Genomic DNA, 20994 nt, shown 5'->3' on the forward strand with positions numbered 1-20994 from the left:
TAGTTAGCATTTACACAAGAATTATATCTCTTTGTTAATGTGAAATATCCCAATAGTAAAACAGTTAATGTGTTCAGATTATCTAAGATAGATCTTAAGTGTTCATTTAGTTTGGCCCTTCCAAAGTAGAGATAGCATCAGACAGTGCAACAACATAATAACTCATTCAAAGCTAAATAGTACATTACCTGTGATATCAACATTTTATATTCATTGAAGGGAAGTTGTATTTGGAATTGTTTGCCCGTACATTATTTTGCGTTTAAAAAGTTAATTTACTTTAAAATTTTGCTGTGCTCAGATATTGGATAGCACAGTGGTTCCCTGGGAAATCTAATATGATAAATGAAGCATTAATCTTAAGACCTAGTTTTAAATGCTATGTACCAATTAATATGTACCCTTTCTTCTCTGGAATTTAAAGGATTTTTCCCCCCAATCTATGAGATTATTGCTGGTGAATTCTTAGTGATCAATATGAAAATGAATAGGGAAGCTCTGATAACAGCAAATCCAAGAAATAATATTGAATCCAGTTAATGGCACCTTGTCATGTGTGCATGTGGAATGCCAAAGAATAGCTAAAAATAGAGAAACAAGATTTCTGAAATAAGACACAGGTGTTGTGGCAAAACACCTTCAATGAGTTCAAAATCACTTGTCATTAATTGTGTTTACAGGTTAGTGAAATTAAGTACTCTAGACTGGTAATGCAGGAACCCTTGCATTTATTTAGTAGTTATCTTGATCTGTCTATTCTGGATTGATGGTAAGAGCTCCATGTTAGAAGAGGGTTGGCCAGAATAGAGGCAGGTGGTGGGAAATTAGTTAGGTCAACTCAATTCCACATGCCAGTAATGGATTCCTTGGTGATGAACACTGTACTCAGGCCACTGGCCTATGGCTTAATCACCCCCTTCTCCTCATCAGAAAGTGGCTCATCTACAGTCAAGGGCTGGGGTTCCTGCTGGGGCGCAGGCTCCGGCTCCTGCTGGATCTCGAGCTCAGACATGGGGACAAGCTCAGGCCCAGAGGGTGGCTCCACAGTAGGCTGCACGGCAGGCTCAGGCTCAGGGACAGGCTCATGATCTGGCCCCAGGGTGGTATCAGGCTCAGTCTCATGGACGGAAGACGGAAGGGTGGCTTTGAGTTGGATGACATCATCATGCGGCATTGTCTCACTCTCTGTTCTTTGTTTTATCTTTGTCATTGGTCTGTGGGAAGAAGGCCCAGGCAAGAACAAGTTAGGGTCTGACATCTCATGTGGAGCCATAGGCTCTGTAGCCTCAGTGACCATAGGTCCCAAACCCCTGTGATTTCTGATAGTCTGACTCACTGTCAGACCATGGGTCTCCATTTAGGGTACAGAATGGTTAGGTCTTAACTGTATAGTATACTGTCAAGAGAAACAAACCAGTGTTTAAGAGGCAGGAAAACTCATGTCAGGAGGAAAGGGTATAAAGATCTAACAGAATCGTTGGGGGCCAAATCCATGGCTCCAATGCCTCTCTAGCACCCACTCCATCTAGCACAATACTTGGCACTTGGTTGGTACCCAATACATAGTTGTGGAAGCACAGAAATGGAGGGAAGAACAAATGAACGTGTGTGATAAACATTTGATGAGGAAGAATAGAGTGGGCAAGAGCCTGGGTTGTCAGCAGTTTTGTGTCTATTGACCCCTTTTTCCATAAAAAATAATATTAAAAATTGTATTTTATTTGCTGTTCATAGAAAGACAAGTAGATGAATATATTGTAACATTTTCTTAGCCCTAAAAGGACTGTTGTCACCGGTAAAGGAGTTGATATACATAAAATTGCTTAGAACAGAGTCTGGCACACAGTACCCAGTACGTGATAACCATCACCACTCTTTCATAAAAGCAATGAGAGCAAGCAGAGAGATGGCCCTCTATCTTATGCTAAGAGGCGTGCTTAGGAAGAGCTGACTGAGAGAGATAGGCCTGAGACATGTCTATTCAAGGAAAGGCAGCAGAAGTAAGGTCTTACTCAAGTTCTGTGGTGGTTTTAGAATTCCTCTTCCTTTCCTTCCCCTTCGCCTTTACCTTACGCCTCACGAACCACACCACAGAGATGATAATGATGACACCTATCAGGGTCCCCACAAAGGCCCCAACAATGATTCCAGTTCCTGGATCTGGAGGATACAAGCAGCTGGTTAGTAAAATGGAGCACAGTGTCTGCCCCCTCCCATGAATCTGTGACCAGTGGGAAATATTTAGGGCATTCAAACAGTGGGATAGTGCCTTGTGTAGGCTGGGATCGTGGAAAGCCCTAGAACTCTACATATATGAAGTATTATATAAGCATTAGATATTAGGATGGTTGTCCATTGTATCATTCTATAAATAAAGCACCAAAATCTCCAGAGTCAGGAAGGACTAACCAAGAATTCTAAGTGACTTGATTGGCAGGCACAGGATACTTAAGGAGAAACTGTTAAAAGTTATATAGTCCACTTACATGAAGTAGTTAGGTCAATTTCACAGGAACTGTTGCCAAGGATGTTAATAGCGGTGCACTGGTAATAACCTTGTTCAAAACTGGTCAGGTTTCCAATAAACAAAATCCCGGTGGCTGGGTCTGTCAACATCAGGAAATAATGTTTTGAAATCTTGTATATGGGTACAGATCATGGGAATGAAGCAGACCATCCAATGCCCACCCACTTCCTCAGATTGGCCTCCCTTTCTGGAGATGGACCCCTGAGGACTCCCATCTGGGACCATGCCTATTTTCTCCATACCCGCTACCTCCAAGCCAAAAATGGTCTTGACTTCTAGAAGCTGGGGAGAAGACCAGAGGACAATCATTCTGATGACAGGCTGACATTCTTTGTACATTTCCCTCCCAAAAAAACAGAGGACTGAGCTCTAAGGACGAGCAGCCAGTCACATATACATGCTGTCAACCAAGCCCACACACCAGGCCTTGCCAGGTGCAGCAAAGATATATACTTACTGAAGTTTTCTTTCACTGGGACGATGTTTCTTCCTTCAAGTTTATACCAGTAGTACACAGGGGAAGGTGTTCCAAGCACCGAAAGGCAAGTAAGAGATATAGGATGGCCAGTTTCTGCTATTCCTTGGATGCTGCAGAGGGGCTTAGAAGGTTTGACTGTAAGACAGTGACAAAGAGTAAGAAATCAGGCATGATGAATTGCAGTCTGTACCACTTCCTCACTCTCATTTTGGAGACTATGTACACTTTTTTTTTAATCTTAAAAAAAACTTGTTTTCTGGCTTACTTCACTCTGTATAATGGGCTCCAGTTTCATCCATCTCATTAGAACTGATTCAAATGAATTCTTTTTAACGGCTGAGTAATATTCCATGGTGTATATGTACCACAGCTTCCTTATCCATTTGTCTGCTGATGGGCATCTAGGTTGCTTCCATGTCCTGGCTATTATAAACAGTGCTGCGATGAACATTGGGGCGCGCGTGTCTCTTTCAGATTTGGTTTCCTCAGTGTGTATGCCCAGAAGTGGTATTGCTGGGTCATATGGCAGTTCTATTTCCAGTTTTTTAAGAAATCTCCACACTGTTTTCCATAGTGGCTGTACTAGTTTGCATTCCCACCAACAGTGTAAGAGGGTTCCCTTTTCTCCACACCCTCTCCAGCATTTATTGCTTGTAGAACATTACAGCATACTAACACATATATATGGAATTTAGAAAGATGGTAACAATAACCCTATATGCAAAACAGAAATAGAGACACAGAAGTACAGAACAGACTTTTGGACTCTGTGGGAGAAGGTGAGGGTGGGATGTTTTGAAAGAACAGCATGTATATTATCTGTGGTGAAACAGACCACCAGCCCAGGTGGGATGCATGAGTCAAGTGCTCGGGCCTGGTGGGCTGGGAAGACCCAGAGGAATCGGGTGGGGAGGGAGGTGGGAGGGGGGATCGGGATGGGGAATTCGTGTAACTCTATGGCTGATTCATATCAATGTATGACAAAACCCACTGAAATGTTGTGAAGTAATTAGCCTCCAACTAATAAAATAAATAAATAAATAAATAAATAAAATAAAATAAAATAAAATAAAAACTTGTTTTGACAGTTTTCTAGTTGTACCACCAGATGGCAGTAGAGCACTTCAGGTGCAAAGACCTCTCTCGTCACTGGGCCATCTAGTAGCATCTCTTCCATCTGATTCTTCCTCAGATTCATAACCATGAATTTCCACATTGTGTCTTAAAATATGCCATTATTAAAACAGTCAAGTGTAAGCAAACATTAAACTAGGAACAGAGGTTATATTTTGGAAGCATGGTTTTAAAGGAAAAGAGAACATTAAACACTTTGAGATAACTACTTTTTTCTTCCCAAAATTGTCTTATTAATGCCATATTTTTCTTTTCCTTTGTGAGTTGTTTTTTGGCATTAATTCTCCTGGTGGTGACACACAATGGAGGGTTTGAATTTGCCCGTGTCCCTCATTGGGAGGGGAAACCCATTGTGGGGGAGGGGTGTGCCACAAGGCACTGAAATCTTGTTTCATCCTTCATGCCACTAGCATTTACTTGAGTGCCTCCTGTATGCCCAACACTGAACTAGGCACCAGAAATTCAAAAGTGCCTCTTACACAGTTTTGAAATGGGGTGGGGGGAGTGGTAAGAGATTAGGCTAGAGAGCAATGGAGACCAGAGCTTCAGGGGCTTTGTGTTTCATGTTTTTTATCCTGAGAGCAGCAGGTTCACAGAAGGAATTTAAGTAGGTGCGGGGCAGCACAATGATCATTCTAACTGAACTGTTCTGACTCCGGGAGTGCATGAGACAAGGAAGGGGAGGAAACAGAGTCAAGAGGTATTACGAAGTCCAGAGGGCTTGGATATGTGGCATGAGGAAGAGGGTGGGCTCAGTGATGACTCCCAAGTTTCTGATTTGGACAGCTGGGTACACCATCTTGTCACCCCCTGAGATAAAGAAGTCAAGGAGAGGAACAGGTGTTTGGGGAAGGAGTGAGGAGGAGGAAGGGGCAAAGATGAAGTCAGTTTGGGATATGCTGAGTTTCTATGCTTACGGATAAGTCCTGTGGGAAGCTGAAAATCTGATTCTTGCCACTCGCCTTACTGCTCACAGCTTATTATAACCTCAGTCTGACATGCAGATAAGGATCTGAATCAATATTTTCCCATTTATCTGCCTTATATTAATTTAGATATAAGACACTCCAAAGGCATAGATTCTCTCCTTTAGGCTTAGGCTGTAAATGCTCCGGACTACCCAGCTCTCTGATTCTTACTTAGGAGGCAGCAGTTAAGAGCACAGATCCGAGTCCACACTGAACCCTGGGTCTGCAGCTTTACACCAGATGTATTTAGGCAAGTAACCTAACATAGCCAAGCCTCAGTTAATTCATCTGTAAAATGTGCACAAGAAATTATCTGACCTCCAGCTAATCCAAATATATTGTGTTTATACAAATAAAATCATGTATATAGTATCTTACACATGGAATTGCTGTTGCCCACAGGCAGGAGTAAACACTGCTGTCACATTTCTGACATTGCAACTGACAACCTTCCAGTCTCGGACACTAACCCACTATACATATGAGCAGAAAAACAGATACAGCTATAGTTGTTTGAAAATTTCACCATCCCCTCTTTTTTAAAATTATAGTATACTTGATTTGCAATATTGTGTTATAGTTTTGGGTACACAATATAGTAATTAAGTATTTTTGCAGATTTTTATTCCATTATAGGTTATTACAAGATCCTGTGAAGTTGCTCAGTCATGTCCGACTCTTTGCGACCCCATGGACTCTAGCCTACCAGGCTCCTCAGTCCATGGAGGCAAGGGTACTGGAGTGGGTTGCCATTTCCTTCTCCAATGGGTATAAATTCCCTCTGTGTTATACAGTATATCCTTATTGCATATCTATTTTATATATAGTATTTTGAAGCTGTTAATCCCATACTCCTAATCTGTCCCTCCCCCTTCACTCTTCCCTTTGATAGCCATCAGTTTGTTTTCTATGTCTGTGAGTCTGTTTTGCATATATATTCATTTGTACTATTTTTCAGATTCCACATATAAGTGAGATACAGTATTTGTCTTTCTCTGTTGGACTTATTTCACTAAGCATAATATCCTCTAGGTCCGTCCACGTTGCTGGAGCCAGCAGTATTTCACTCTTTTGGCTCAGTAATATTCCATTGTATATATGTACCATATCTTCTTAAACCAATTGCCTATTGTACAATCCCTTCTTTTGAACAGGTATCTTTTAATTAAAAGGAGTATTTTTCTGTTTAGCTCTTTATTCTCTCTTTCCTGGTATTGATCCCTCAGCTGCAGACAACTCTTTGGATTTGCCTGTCCTAAATAAACTAGGCTATTTAACCAGAAATCCAACTATCACTAGATTTAGATACTGCCTTTTTTTTTTTTTAAGATACTGCCTTTTAAAAAAACATGGTGAATTTTATAGCTTTTACAGTGGAACAGAATAATTTGAACAGAAAATTAAATGGGGGTGTTTCATCACAAAGCCAGACCCCAGGACTTGAACTAATTATGGACCAAAACCTGGAATGACTTGCATTCATTTCTTGAGCCCAGAATCAAACCCAGATATTTTTCTGAACACATTTTTCTCCTTTCGTTTTTATTAACCAAACACTCAGTGAATCACTTTGAACCAAATCCCAAACCCATACACTTTCTAAAACTACTGATTCAGGATTGAATTGACATTTCATCCAGTTATAGTCCCCGACAGAACTTGGATTTTTACTGGCAAAGCCACTGATCTACCATTTAGCTTTATTGCTTTCAATAGAATTGTGGTGGGAAGAAGAGGCTCACCTCAGAAAATAAATGAAAATGTTTCAGTGTGTTCTCAAACCTTCCTAAATTCATCATTTTCTTTTTACTTGCCAAGTTGCAGAAGGACGATGATGTTCATTCCAAATGCATACAAAATAATTATTCAAATTTCTTCTGGGTATTTTTCAGAGATTCATTTTCCAAGGCTGTCATACCTAATGGAAGTCTTTCAGATGAATGATCATGCAAACCACCTGGTCCTTTGCGCATTGCTGCTTCCTTCACCTAAACCGCACCCTGCCACCTCAGCCCCTCTTCTGCCTGACATGCTCTTACATATCCTTCAACATTCACTGCAGAAGTCACTTTCTCCAGGAAGCCTTCTCCAGTTTCCCCTGTGATCTCCCAGCTCACCTCTCCTCCCTCCACTATAAGCTTATGTGATACATCTGCCTCCCCACTACATACTTAGAACTTTAGGAGGGCTGGGAGTCTGTCTTTTACATCTTTCCATCTCCACTGCCTACCACAGTGACTGAACATCTGTTCAGGGTGTGCCAAATGAATATATGCATGAATAAGTGAGTGCATGGGGTTTGTGTCTACCACTGGGTTACAAAAGTTTCTGAAAGATGCATTGCTAGGAAGAGCAATATTTAAGGAAATGTCAATACCTCTCTCTCTTGGTCTCCCTCACATGCTTGCCTGGGCTTCCCAGGTGGCACTAGTGATAAAGAACATGCCTGCTAATGCAGGAGACGTTAAGAGTCGTGGGTTCGATCCCTGGCTTGGGAAGATCCCCTGGAGGAGGGCTGTGTAACCCACTCCAGTATTCTTGTCTGGAGAATCCCATGGGCAGAGGAGCCTGGTGAGTTACAGGCCATAGGGTCACAAAGAATTGGACAGGACTGAAGTGACTTAGCACGCACATGCTTGCCCCCACCATGCCCCACCCCTCAGTCAAGGCAGACAGAACAGGCACTCATGTGCAATAGAATTTGAGAGCTGCCAACAGCCTCTGCAATTTTTAGAGAAAATTATCAGTCTCAAAATTTCCAGAAAGCATAAATTTGTAGAACATCTTTGTTCTTAGCCTAATTAATTAAAGTGGGATTTTGAGAATTCCCAAAGAAATCCAGAGTCTTTCATCTCTTACCTTGCCTGGATACTGGAGGCTTAAGGAAAAGTCATGACTCTTGGGAAAGAAAAACTTAGAAGGGAAATGACCCTCAACTTCTTACGGAAGTTCATTAGGAATTCTCTAAACTTTAAGAATATTAACCACCCTGTCTAACCTCAGGGCTAATTCCAAGCTCAGATAAAAAGAGGCTTGGCTTCTTTAGGTTGTTTCTGGTCAGAAGGACAACCCAGAGCTAGGGAGTAACAAAAATAGTAGAGGACTAATCCCTTAAACAGCCCTGGGTGTTCACTGGAAGGACTGATGCTGAAGCTGAAACTCCAGTACTTTGGCCACCTCATGCGAAGAGTTGACTCATTGGAAAAGACCTTGATGCTGGGAGGGATTGGGGGGAGGAGGAGAAGGGGACGACAGAGGATGAGATGGCTGGATGGCATCACCGACTCGATGGGCATGAGTTTGAGTAAACTCCGGGAGTTGGTGATGGACAGGGAGGCCTGGCATGCTGCGATTCATGGGGTCGCAAAGAGTTGGACACGACTGAGTGACTGAACTGAATCCCTTAAATTTTTTGAACACTGAATCTCCAATATATCATTTGATTCTCGTAATAATATGACGGGGCAGAAATTACAACCCAATCTCAAAATGGCCAGAGAAAGGTGAACTGACTAGCACTGAGGCCAGTGCATACATCATTTAGCTCCCGTGTATATGGCTAGTCTTCCAACCCAGAACATCAACTCTCCCAGGAAAGGGTTTATGGATATGTGTCTTGTTGTCCCCTGTACCCCCAAAGCCTAGCACAGGATGCAGCAAAAATAAGAACACGATGGAGTTACCTTGCTCCTAGAAATCAGCTCTTGATTACCTTTTCCTCTTTTCCAGGTGAGTAGATGCAGTAGCAAGCCTCACAGTAAAGAGTTGGTTCTTTGTTGGCATCACTTGGGCAGCAAGCTCAGACAATACTGGACAGTCCTCCGTGTGCACCTTGTTACCAATTGAGGCTTTTCCAAGCTACTCAATTATTGTCTGATCTAGTTCTTTTTTTCCCCGGGATGGATGTACACAGCTCAAGAGCAGCCATGGCTAGACCAGTTCAACTTGAGGTTACATAGAAGTGGGAGAGCCCTTAGCTCAACTTGTTAATGGGTGATGGTTGACAGCCCTTGCCTCCCTCCCGTCCATACATGTGAAGGCCAGCAGATAGGACTTGCTAAGCAATACAGACAGGGGTAAAACTCAGACAGAGATTGGAAGGAGCCCTAAAAATCACCAATATTGTGAATTCCCCAAGAGCAGAAACCATGCCTCTATCATGGCTCCTGACCTGAAGTAGGCACTTAATAAACACCGCATAAATGAACCACTCCAAATTCATTTGAAGAACAGATATGACTTGCTCCATGTCACAGAATGAATATTTGTGTATAAGTAAATGAATCAACTCTGGTCCTTTTTCCAAATAGCATTAATATTTTAGAAAAGGACCCTTCTGCCTTTATTTAAAAGAATAATTTAACAGTGGGAATTATGGCTGGCTTAGTCTGAGAGGTCAAAAGTTGACAGTTGTCTCCCCCAAGTAAGACTGGCTTCAATTGGAGGTTCTCACTGAAAGAGTTGCTAGTGATCATTTGGTGAGACTGTGGGTTGTCCTGTCTGTTCTCACTGCATCCTTCAGAGATAGGGACCCAAGAGGTTTGGTCATCTATTGCTACCTGTCATGGTGGCAGCCCCATTTGGTTTGACAACTGTTTCAACATGTTTTGTGAGTGATTTTTCAGTGTTATTCTATGGGTTGGATTGGTGGTGTGTCTCTATTTTCCTGGTAATAAAAGAAGTAGGGAGGATATTCACCCTTGGGACTTAATTGGCACCATAACTCACTGCCTTGGCTCATTCAATGTCCTAAATTGAAAACAAGAAGAGAAAAAGCAGAAAATAAAATGTCCATACCTAACACGCTGACACTGATGGTGCCTTGATTTTTGCCGTAAAAGTCAGGGGGGTTGTTAACATCACAGACGTAGATGCCACTGTCTTCTGGCTGCATATGCGAGATGGTGATGGATGCGTTACCTGAAGTGTTGGACCCTACAATGCGATCTTTAAATTTTCCTATGGCTGTAGCTTGTCCACCTTCAGAATAGTAAATCTAGGAGAGAAAATGACATAAATGAGAACTGGACAATGTCTCAGGCTAGGATAAACTACTTGGAAGTTCTCTCTATCCAATGTTTCCTTCTTGGACGATAACTAGAATCCCCCCACCCCTCCCACCCCTGGTAAGACCCTGTGGCAAAGATTTCTCAGCTCAGTGGGACACTGTAGGTCTCTCAAGGCTGTACACAGTTGTGGCCTCATTTGTGATCAAAGCAGCTCTATGATATCATCAGAGCACAAAGGTATGCCTGTCTTGTAGACAGTAGGCAGCCAGAGCTGACAAGATTCAACTCCTAAGCTTAGGCCAGGAGATCAGGATACTCCCCGATGAGTCTACCTGAAAGAAACTCATTGTTTAGGACACAAGTGTCTGATGGGGAAACCAAACCACCGTTTTATTCTACTTTATAAACTTTCTTTGCCTTGAGTTTACCCAGTGGGCTTATCTAGAATATCTGATTCCTCTAAAAGAATATTCATGCTCCTTTTGAACACACATATTCTTTTGGATAAGCAAAACTGAGTTCATTCTGTTTGTTAGAAGAATAACATTTTAGAGCAGAAAGGCTCCTGAGAAACCATGTAGCCCCATCCCCTCACAATGGTGGTATAAGGATGAAGCAAAGTCACTTAGTCAAGGGCCTAGGAAGTGCTTGGTCAACAGTAGCTATTACCTTTCTTCTCACATGGCAGGAGGAAGAAATGGAATTATTAATGCTTTCAGATAAAGGCAGGCACTCAAGTACAGACTAATGACCCACCCAAAGTCATAAAGATTTATATATTATTATTTTAATTAACTAGATTTAAGAAATATCTTGATTCTAGTCCCATCTGTATTATAGAACATGGGTATTAAATCATAATGGTAACCATGGAAGCAGCAGAGTGTGATGTAAAAAGGCCTGGTCTAGGAATAAGACCTGGGTTTTAGCCACACTGGGCCTCTGATTATAACATGGGAGAGGTAGCCGGCAACCTGCTTTGCAGTAAGAAAAAAAGTCATTTAATCTCTTCAACCTTTAGTTTCCATATCTGAACAAGGAACCAGAGCAGTGTTCTCTAAAGTATGATATGTATTCTCCTAGTATAGGCACATAAGTTGATTTTAGGTTGTAAATAATTGAAAACTTAAAAATCTAATGTGTATTAGAGACAAATCTAACACATCAAATCTGTGAACTCATGGATGGTATTGTTTACAGTGAAACTAAGGCAGATGCTTTTAAGACTTTTAAAAACCAAGTCAGGGAATTCTTTGGCACTCCAGTGGTTAGAACTCAGTACTTTTAACTGCTGAGTGGCCCAGGTTCAATCCATGGTCAGGGAACTAAGATCTCACAAACCTCACAGTGTGGCCCCCCAAAATGTCAATATAGAAAACATTAAACAATTACTGGTGCTGGTAATACACAAATATGACAAAAAATCATGAAGATGAGACATGAATAGACTAAAGCTTAGGAATCACTGGATTAGGTGATCCCGAGGTCCCTTCATAATACGCAGTCTATGTACACACTTTGTTAGTTTAATATAAATGCCTGTGACTCCAGTGATAGTTTTGCATTATCAATAAACTGGGATTGCCCTAGTCCACTGGCAATTGATATTTAATAAAATCTACTAGAAGAGACTTATGGTTCATTTAATTCACTCTTCTCACTTTATAGAAGAGATTGAAGCCTAGAGAGCTTTAAAAAAGACACACAAAGTTAACAGCTGAGTTGGGTCTAGAACCCAGTTCTTCAATTTCCTTGTCCAGCATTCTTTACATTAACAGGCTAATGAGACAGGGAAGGCAATCAGAAAACCAAATGATATTGTCTACATAAATTCAAATGTATTCTCTTTCAGGGAAACAGCCAAGAAGTTTTTAAACTAAAGCAGAAAGGGAGAGTCTGATGGAAAATTCAAAGAAAAGAGTATCTTTAAAGAGAAAACAACTTGTCTCTCTCCTGCGGTCCTCTAACATCAATTAGCTTTCTTTCGTGCCCTGAAAGAGCCATTTATAAGTCAATTCGTCCATTCATACCTACTGAAATCATAAACTCTTGCTCCAGAGGGGTCTTGTTTGACTTACAAACTGGTAAGCCAGTGTAACCTAATGTATTCAAGTGGGGCAGGAGGAAGTTCAACTTGTCAAGGGTCTATTTCCTTTAAGTGAGTTGACATCCAAGACATCCGGCTTTCCATTTCACTAGCCAGCCTAGTCTTATTTACTTTCTAATTAACAATTTGTGACCCTGTAGACTCTTACCTGGAATGCAGCCTGTGGTCTATCAAGGAAGCCCTTTGCAGCTTAGGTATCTGGCCACATCCCCTGCCCCCAGGAAGACTGGGGGGTTGGTCAGCCTGTTTTATATTGAGGCTTGATGACATCACAATGAGAAACATCATCCTGCCTACAGCCTGCAGCAAGTCCCAGAAGATCTAGGGGGAAAGACTTTATTTCTACAAAGAGTAGGGGGCAAAGAGAGTGTGTTTTAGGTCAAGACTAGGACATGAAAAGAAGCCACACTAAAAGTTTCATGGTTGGCCATGTATCAATAAGCAAATAAGTCATGAGGCCCTAGACTTGTAACTTCCCTGAAAAAAGGACCTTCACCAACCCTTCGATCCTAGCTCCTCACACTGTGAGCCTAATAAATTCTGTTGTCCCACAAATAATACTGAAAATGTCTGGAATGGAAGCAGAGGTAAAGAGGTGTAACAGTGGACACCTAAAAGGGAAAGGCCCTGGCCTCAGGGTGCTGTGTGAGAAGGAAAGTCCCCAAGGCTAGCCAGTGGCCAGACACATAAAGGAGGGGCTTTCTGTTAGGGGAAGTCCACACTGTCATATCATCCTTGTGAAGAAAGAAAATGAAATGCTTTCCTGAAACTACTTATCTAATCACACAGGAAGGAACTGCAACTTGGTTCCATTTTCCACAAAAGAATAATTCTTTTAAAAATCAAAGCTGAACGATGGCCAAAGCCTGGCTCATGATCCTGTGAGGCTCGTACACTTTTCAAGGAAAGTATATTGTCAATTTAGAGATCAAACAAATTGAGGTCCAGGAAAAGCCACGGCTATTCAACAGGCCACATTCTTTGGGGGTGATGATGGGGGGTGGCAAGTCTGCCCTGAGAAAATCCATCCATGTATTCCTTTAAGTGGCGCTTGTTCATTTTTTGGCCACTTGCCTTTTGTGGCTGTGTTCACAGGAGAATGCCCTACTTTCCCCCCAGGGTCCTCTCTGCCTGCCCCGTGGTGATGTTAGAAGCTGATTACAGAGACATAACAGCACATTAGTTATAAGACTCCCAAAGAGATAACTCAGCGCATGGTTGCTAAGGCAGCGGAGCCTTCAGGAACCAGCTGGATACTGGAAATATGGGAACTAGCTGGGAGGGGCTGGTGGGTAGTGGTAAGATCATGGAGGATAGTAAGGACTGTGGTGAACTGCAGAGCCAAAACAAACAAGGCTTTCAAACTGAGCAAATAAACAAAATACTGGGCTGGTCAACCAATATGCATTTACTGGCCAAATAGGGCCCAGAGGTTGCCAGTCTGCAACCTCTGATTCATCCTCTTCTACTACAGGAAAGGACACACAGAGGCCCCATAAGAGGAAGTGATCATCCCAAGGTCACACACTTGGTAGTCAGACCTAGAATCCAGACCTCTCAAGTCCCTTGAATCCATGAACATGGCACTCACATGCCTGCCTTGGACCAAGCAGATGACTTCCAGGCCACCCTACCCTCTTGGGGCCATTCCATCACCTTCTCCAGCCCAAGCCTTCTTCTTCCAATTGCTGCTATTCATTGGCATGATGTTTCCCATGCCAAGTGGGTTCACCACATGATGCCTTCAATGGATGCCAGCTGCAATAACAGCCTTTCTCTTCCTCCTGTGCCAAGCTCCTATTCACATAAGGCTGTGCAGCTGGGAGCCAGATTTGTCCAAAAAGATTTTTCCCTCAGCTTTGTGATACTGCTCTTTAACTAGCGCTGGAATATGAACAAGAAGGGTTGAAGAAATTCAGTCTGCTTTTTGTTTGAGTCTGAGTCTGAGCTAATAAATGCCTTTAGCCTCCAGAGCTGCTTTTGTGGGTTCCTTTTGGAAATGTGCAAGTCCCCAGCAAACCACCCATTCTTTCCCTTCCAGCTTCTTCCTTTCCTGCTCTGCTCATAAAGGCACTAACCATGGGAGAAGAGGAATGTAGAGTAATGATGGTCTCAAGCCTAGAATTTTCTCTAGACTATTTAAGGAGGCTGGGATTGCACATGGAAGGAATATAACACCCAAAGGAAGGCTTGCCTGTTCCAAACCACTCCCTTCCCAGCCTGCCATGTGCCTGAGACACCCACCAGTTGAACTGTTTCTGTAAGTCATGGAAGGTTTCTGCTTAAACGGTTTTTGTGAGAGAGAACAAAGTAAATGGTCACTAGTCCTTAACACCTTAGCATTACATTAATTTATCAGATTTAGTAAGAATACACATCTGAAGAAATGGGACACTGAAAAGAAAAAATTTGATTGGGAGGGATGCTGGGAAGGGAAGAAGCTGGAGTATTTCTCAATGGGAGTCACACTGGCATTTGGGGCAAACGATTCTTTCCTGTGTGGGTCTCACCTACATATCACAAGACATTAAGCCCCTCTAGACACCATCCACTAGCATCAGTAGTGACTCCCATTTATAACAATTAGACCAACAGTTTGCTCATTTTCAAGTGTGCTCCTAAGGAGATGAAGCACCCTCACTTCACCAATATTTGAAAAGCATTGGATATAATACTATCTGTAGAGGCCAAGCTAGAAGAATCTAAGCAGCCATGGAGTACAATGATACTAGGTTCTAGAAAGAAGTTGTTCACATTATATGGGTGTTAGAGAGATGAAGATGGTGCAGGGTTTCTTCCACCGTGGCTATCCTAGATGAGTATGTGTTGTTTGAGAGACTCATGCTAAGTAGGTTCCATGCCTGTCCTGTTTCAGGGCAGGTGAGGTCCCTGTATTAATAATTTTTCCAGTGACTAGCTGAATGAAGAGGCAGCCATTCATAAGAAGGGAACCAAAACTTCCAAGCTAGCCTGCCTGTTCTGGGGTCTAGAGTCTTCAGCTGTGACTCTTGCTGAGGAACTGACTATCTGAATCTGTCAATGTCTTCTGAAAGGAGGGCTTCTCTAAAAGAAAGACCATGCTAATGAATATCCTTTGGCCACCTGATGTGAAGAGTCAACTCATTGGAAAAGACACTGATGCTGGGAAAGAATGAGGGCAGGAGGAGAAGGGGATGGCAGAGGACAAGATGGTTGGATGGTATCACTGACTCAATGGACATGAGTTTGAGCAAACTCTGGGGGGTAGTGAAGGACAGGGAAGCCTGGCGTGCTGCAGTCCATGGGGTCGCAAAGAGTTGGACACAACTTAGTGACTGAACAACAACAACAACAAATGAATATCCTGGCACCTGGTCAGAAGACTTATGGAATACCTCCATAGCCTCTATTCACAAAGGAACCCTATGGAGGGGGTAGTCCCTAGGAGATAATATTCTCCCCTGGGTGCTGAGAAGTACTGGGTCTTGGAGTCAACTGCTCCTTTAACACAATGATTTTGGGGGAGGAGAAGATGAGCTTATTACAAGAGTTGACCACTGCCCTGATCAAGGCAGCAATAGAGCCTGAAACTTTCAGAGGAAGATGAAAGGAATTCCAGACATGGGCATGAGAAAGCAAACTCAAGACTGTCTCAAGGCTTCCCTGGTGGCTCAGTGGTAAAGAATCTTCCTGCCAATGCAAGAGACATGGGTTGGATACCTGACCTGGGAAGATCCCACATGCTGTGGAGCAACTATGCCTGTGCACCACGGTTATTGAGCCTATACTCTAGAACCCAGGAGCTGCAACTATGGAGCCCACGTGCTACAGCTACTGAAGCCCTCTCACCCTAGAGCCCACACTCTGCAATAAGAGAAGCCTGCATACTGCAACGAAGAGTAGCCCCTGATCACTGCAACTAGGGAAAAGGCCCATACAACGAAGACTCATCACAGCCAAAAAAAAGACTGTCTCACCTCTGCCAGGGGCTTGTGCTGATCTCAACTGTTACCAAACTCTGACCCTCCTATTCCACTTCAAAAATCTGGTGCCACTAGCCTAGAGACTCCAAATAATGAGGGGATCCAACAGTACAGGTGTTACTGCCTGAGAGATCCAACTACATCTTACCCAAACATCTCTTGCATGCACCAGTTTTAGACACTGACTGACTGCCTTTTTCTCAATATTGAGGCATGGACTGTGCTGTGTTTGAGCAGAAGTGGGTGGATCTGAGGACTGAATGCTACAAGGTATACTGCCCATGTAGAAGAATATTACTGTTCTACCATAGTTTGAAGAGAGGCACAGAGTGATTCAAATACTGTGTGACCCCATGGACTGTAGCCCACCAGGCTCCTCTGTCCATAGAATTCTCCAGGCAAGAATACTGGAGTGTGTTGCCACTCCCTTCTCCAAGGGATCTTCTCGACCCAGGGATCAAATCCAGGTCTCCTGTATTGCAGGCAGACTCTTTACCATCTGAGCCACCAGGGAAGCCCCTCTAAGGTAACCAGTACTGAACAAAACTGTTGAACTTTGACTAGAGGGCGGCACTGATAGAGTCTCCTCTTGAACGATGTTTCCTTCTGAACAAATGTTCAAGAGCTTTGGTACAAAGAGGAGTCAGCACCTCCGAAAGCTCAGTGATGACTGAAGTGACACTGGCGCTCCTTCTTCTCCACCTCCACCCTTGGGCCTCCTCCAGCCTACTCAACTTGCCTCTCTCCCTATCTTCTATCATCATCACCCTTGCTTTCCTTCAAGGCCCAACTCAACTATATCCAAACCACACTGATTTGTCTCTTCTCTGAACTCCTTGTTTTGGATCATACATCCTTTTGAAAATCTGATGAAAGCTACAGATTTTTCCCCCTCAAGGGATATGTACTGGCATACATGCCTGCACACTCACATGCATAAATGTGCACACATATGCCCCCTCCCCCAACACACACACATAAACCACACACTTTTGAGTATATTCATTTTAGTCTTTGGACTGATTTAAAGAAGGAATTACCCTTAAGGCCAGATGAAAAAAAAATCTAGGAATAGGCAACTTGCAAGTAGAATCATCCTCCTCTGACTTTCATCCACCCTCCCCCAGTTACCTCTTACCCAGACCCCAGCCTCCCTTCCAGTCCCTTATCCTCTAGCCTCCAGTTGCCTCTGATTCCCCAGGGTTCATTGCTACTTTGCCCTTACCCACCCATGTAGGGAGTCTCATTCCATTAGGACTCAGTCTGGTACAATGAGCTAGCTCACTTGACAAGTAGTGTCCAGATATTAACTTTCACAGAGATCTGCGGATCAATTCGGACACATATTTGAACTAGAGTTTTCTGAAAATAATAGGGAGAGATCTGGAGGATCTACTTTCAGAACCACTGCTCATTTTACCTAAGGAAGACCCTTCCTGCCTACTCTAGAATATATGATATACTTCATGCTGACCTACAAAGAATGGAGGTCACAAGCTGTAACTAAATATGAGGAGAGGACAAAGGCTGTCACTTAGATGATGATCTTCCCTAAACAGCTATCTCCAAACTTCTTTCTAGTATCTGAGGCTCTGCTCCTGTTGCCACTGGCTTACCATTCCCTCTTCACACACTGACCCCAACAGTTTATGTCAGAACTACTGAAGGGGAATAGTTCATGGGGAAAGAGTTCTTACAGAAACTGGTTGTGACTCCTCCTTATGGAAGAATGTCCACTGAATGGAGAGCTTGTTCAGTGAGGCCATAGTGGTGGTGTAGGTACAGATGAGAGTGACATCAGATCCAACAGTCACATTCACAAAACTGTCGGGGATGGTCACTTGCACTCCGTTAACTTGACCTGAAAAGATAATCATCAAAAAACAATGGCACACCTTCACATTCTAGTGATTTTTTTTTTATTACAAAGCACTTTCAATGACATCTTATTTGAGGAATCCAAGGTGAGGAGAAGAATGTAGAATGAACCATGTCTGAAAGTCAAGCAAGCAACTGGCATGGGGTAGGAGAATTTCTAACTAATTACAGTGTGAAGATCTTCAACTTCTATGTGGTGGTGAGTTAACAATATTAAACTGAGAATTTCTTCTGTGTGAGTATGGCCTGAAACGGAAGTTCTTAAAGTGTTGTCCAGAGACCCAAAAAGTCCATGACTATTGAGAACAACCAACGCAGTTGGTCCAGGGCTGGTGAAGTTCCTTGCATGTGGCACATTCAGTTTTAAAACCAGGTAGGTCTTGAGCAAGTGATGCTGGTTTTGCTAGGACTTTTCAGTGCTTAAACCAGGAAAGTCCTAAGAAAACTAAATGAGTTGGTTATCCTAGCCCTAAGGCCATCTTAGGGAGGCTACAAGATCTGCAGTGGTAAAGAATCAGTCTGCCAATGCAGGAAATGCAGGTTTGACCCCTGGGTTGGGAAGATTCCCTGGAGGAGGAAATGACAACCCACTCCAGTGTTCTTTCCTGGAAAATTCCATGGACAGAGGAGTCTGGCAGGCTACAGTCCATGGGGTCGCAAAGTCAGACACAACTGAGGAACTGAGTGCAGGCACAAGATCAAAATTATGTTCATAATATTTTTGTATGTCTTTGTCTGGTTTTTGTATCAGGTTAATACTAGTTTCAAAAACAAGTTTGAGATGTTCCCTCCTCTTCTATTTTTTTGAAAAAATTGTATAAAATTGTTAATTATTTTTTAAACATTTGGTAGAATTATACAGTGAAAGTATCTAGGCCTGGAGATTTCTTTTTTCAGGAGGTTTTTAAATTATGAATTCAATTTCCTTAATGATTATAGAGATAGTCAGACAATACATCTTCTATTGAGTGAGTTTTAGTACTTTGTTGTTTTTGAGGAATTGATCCATTTCTTCTAAGTCATCAAATATGTGAATAAAGTTGCTCATAGTATTCCCTTATTGTATTTTTAATGACTGCAGGATATATAATGATATCCCATATTTCATTTCTGATATTGACAATTTGTGTCTTATCTCTTTTTATTTTTATCAATCTTGTTAGAGGTTTATCAACTTTTTTTAAAAAAACAGACTTTATTTCATTTAATTTTCTCTATAGTTTTCCTATTTAAATTCCATTGGTTTCAGCTCTTGATTATTTCCTTCTTTCTGCTTGTTTTGGGTTTATTTTATTCTTTTTTTTTCTAGTTCCTTCATGTAAAAATTTCAATCATTCCCTTGAGACTTTTCTTCATTTCAAATCTAAGCATTTAGTGTTATAAATTTCTCTCTCAGCACTGTTTTAGCTGCATGTTACATTTGTCTGTATTTTATATTTCAATTTTCACTCAGTTCTATATATATATTAAAAAAATTTCCTTTGAGACTTTCTCATTGATCCACAGATTATTTAGAGGTGTGCTGCATAATTTTCAAGTATTTAGAGACTGTCCTGTTGTCTTTCTGTTCCTGCTTTATAGTGTATTTCCACTGCACTCAGAAAATAAACTTTAATTTCAAATTTTTTACAGTTGCTGAGGTCTGTTATATGGACATGCCTATGGTCTATCTTGCTAAGTGTTCTTGGGTGCTTGGGTAAAAAAGTGCATTCTGCTCTTTTGGGGTAGAGTGTTCTATACAAAGAGCGTTGTGTGCATCAGTGCCAAGTCGCTTCAATTGTGTCCGACTCTTTATGACCCTGTGGACTGTAGCCCACCAAGTTCCTCTGTCCATGGATTCTCCAGGCAAGAATACTGGAGTGGGTTGCCATGCCATCCTCCAGGGGAATCTTCTCTACCCCGGGATCAAACCCACATCTCTCATGTCTCCTGTACTGGCAGGTGGGTTCTTTATCATGAGCACCATCTGCGAAGCCCATCTATACAAAGAGATGTACTTTGAGAATAACATTGAAACAAAATATGTATATTACTGTATGTAAAATAGATGACCAGTGCAAATTCTATGCATGAAGCAGGGTACCCAAAGCTGGTGGACCGGGACATTCCGGAGGGATGGGGTGGGCAGGGAGGAGGGAGGGGGGTTCAGGATGGTGGGAACACATGTACACCCATGACTGATTCATATCAATGTATCGCAAAAACCACCACAATATTGTAAAGTAATTAGCCTCCAATTAAAATTAATTAATTAAAAAAAAAACACTATGAATACTCACCAAGACAGACCACATTCTGGGCCATAAAGAAGACCTTAACAATTTTAAAAGAACAGAAATCAAACACTGTCTGCTCTCAGACCACAATGAAAATAAAGTAGAAATCAATAACAGAAAAGATTACTTGAAAGTCCCAAAATACTAGGAGATTAAACAACATGCTTCTAAATAACATATGGGTCAAAGAAGAAATCTTAGGAGAAATTTTAAAATATTTTTTAACTAGATGAAAGTGAAAATACAAGTTATCAAAATTTATGGTATGCCGCCAAAACAGTGCTTAGAGGGAGATTTACAACACCGAATGTGAAAGCTCTAAAATCAATCATCTGAGCTTGTTCCTTAGGAAACTAGGAAAAGAAGAGTAATAAACAATAAGGTCCTACTGTATAGCACAGGGAGCTATACTCAGTATCCAGTGATAAACCATAATGGAAAAGAATATGAAAAAGAACATATATGTATAACTGAATAACTTTGCTGTACAGCAGAAATTAATACATTGTAAATAAACTATATTTCCATAAAATTTAAAAAAAATTTAAGAGTATACTAAACTCAAAGTAAGCAGACGAAAAGAAATAATGAAAATTAGAGTAGAAATCAATGAAACTGAAAACAGGAAATAAATTGACAAAACCAATGAAACCAA

General features: G+C 41.9%; 1 protein-coding gene across 1 annotated transcript in view; it reads right to left on the bottom strand.

Annotated features, from left to right (window-relative positions):
• Positions 1-898: 898 nt before the first annotated feature.
• The window catches only part of VSIG1 (V-set and immunoglobulin domain containing 1), an 85470-nt gene continuing 65374 nt past the window's right edge, over positions 899-20994 (bottom strand). The window contains exons 3-8 of the mRNA XM_065916898.1: positions 17883-18046; positions 9905-10103; positions 2985-3140; positions 2487-2606; positions 2013-2160; positions 899-1214 (exon numbers count right to left, since the gene is read on the bottom strand). Coding sequence (XP_065772970.1) covers positions 899-1214; positions 2013-2160; positions 2487-2606; positions 2985-3140; positions 9905-10103; positions 17883-18046 — 1103 coding nt within the window. The remainder of the gene's footprint in view (positions 1215-2012; positions 2161-2486; positions 2607-2984; positions 3141-9904; positions 10104-17882; positions 18047-20994) is intronic.

The sequence above is a fragment of the Muntiacus reevesi genome, chromosome X (genome assembly GCF_963930625.1).
Source record: "Muntiacus reevesi chromosome X, mMunRee1.1, whole genome shotgun sequence".
Taxonomy (NCBI): Eukaryota; Metazoa; Chordata; class Mammalia; order Artiodactyla; family Cervidae; genus Muntiacus; species Muntiacus reevesi.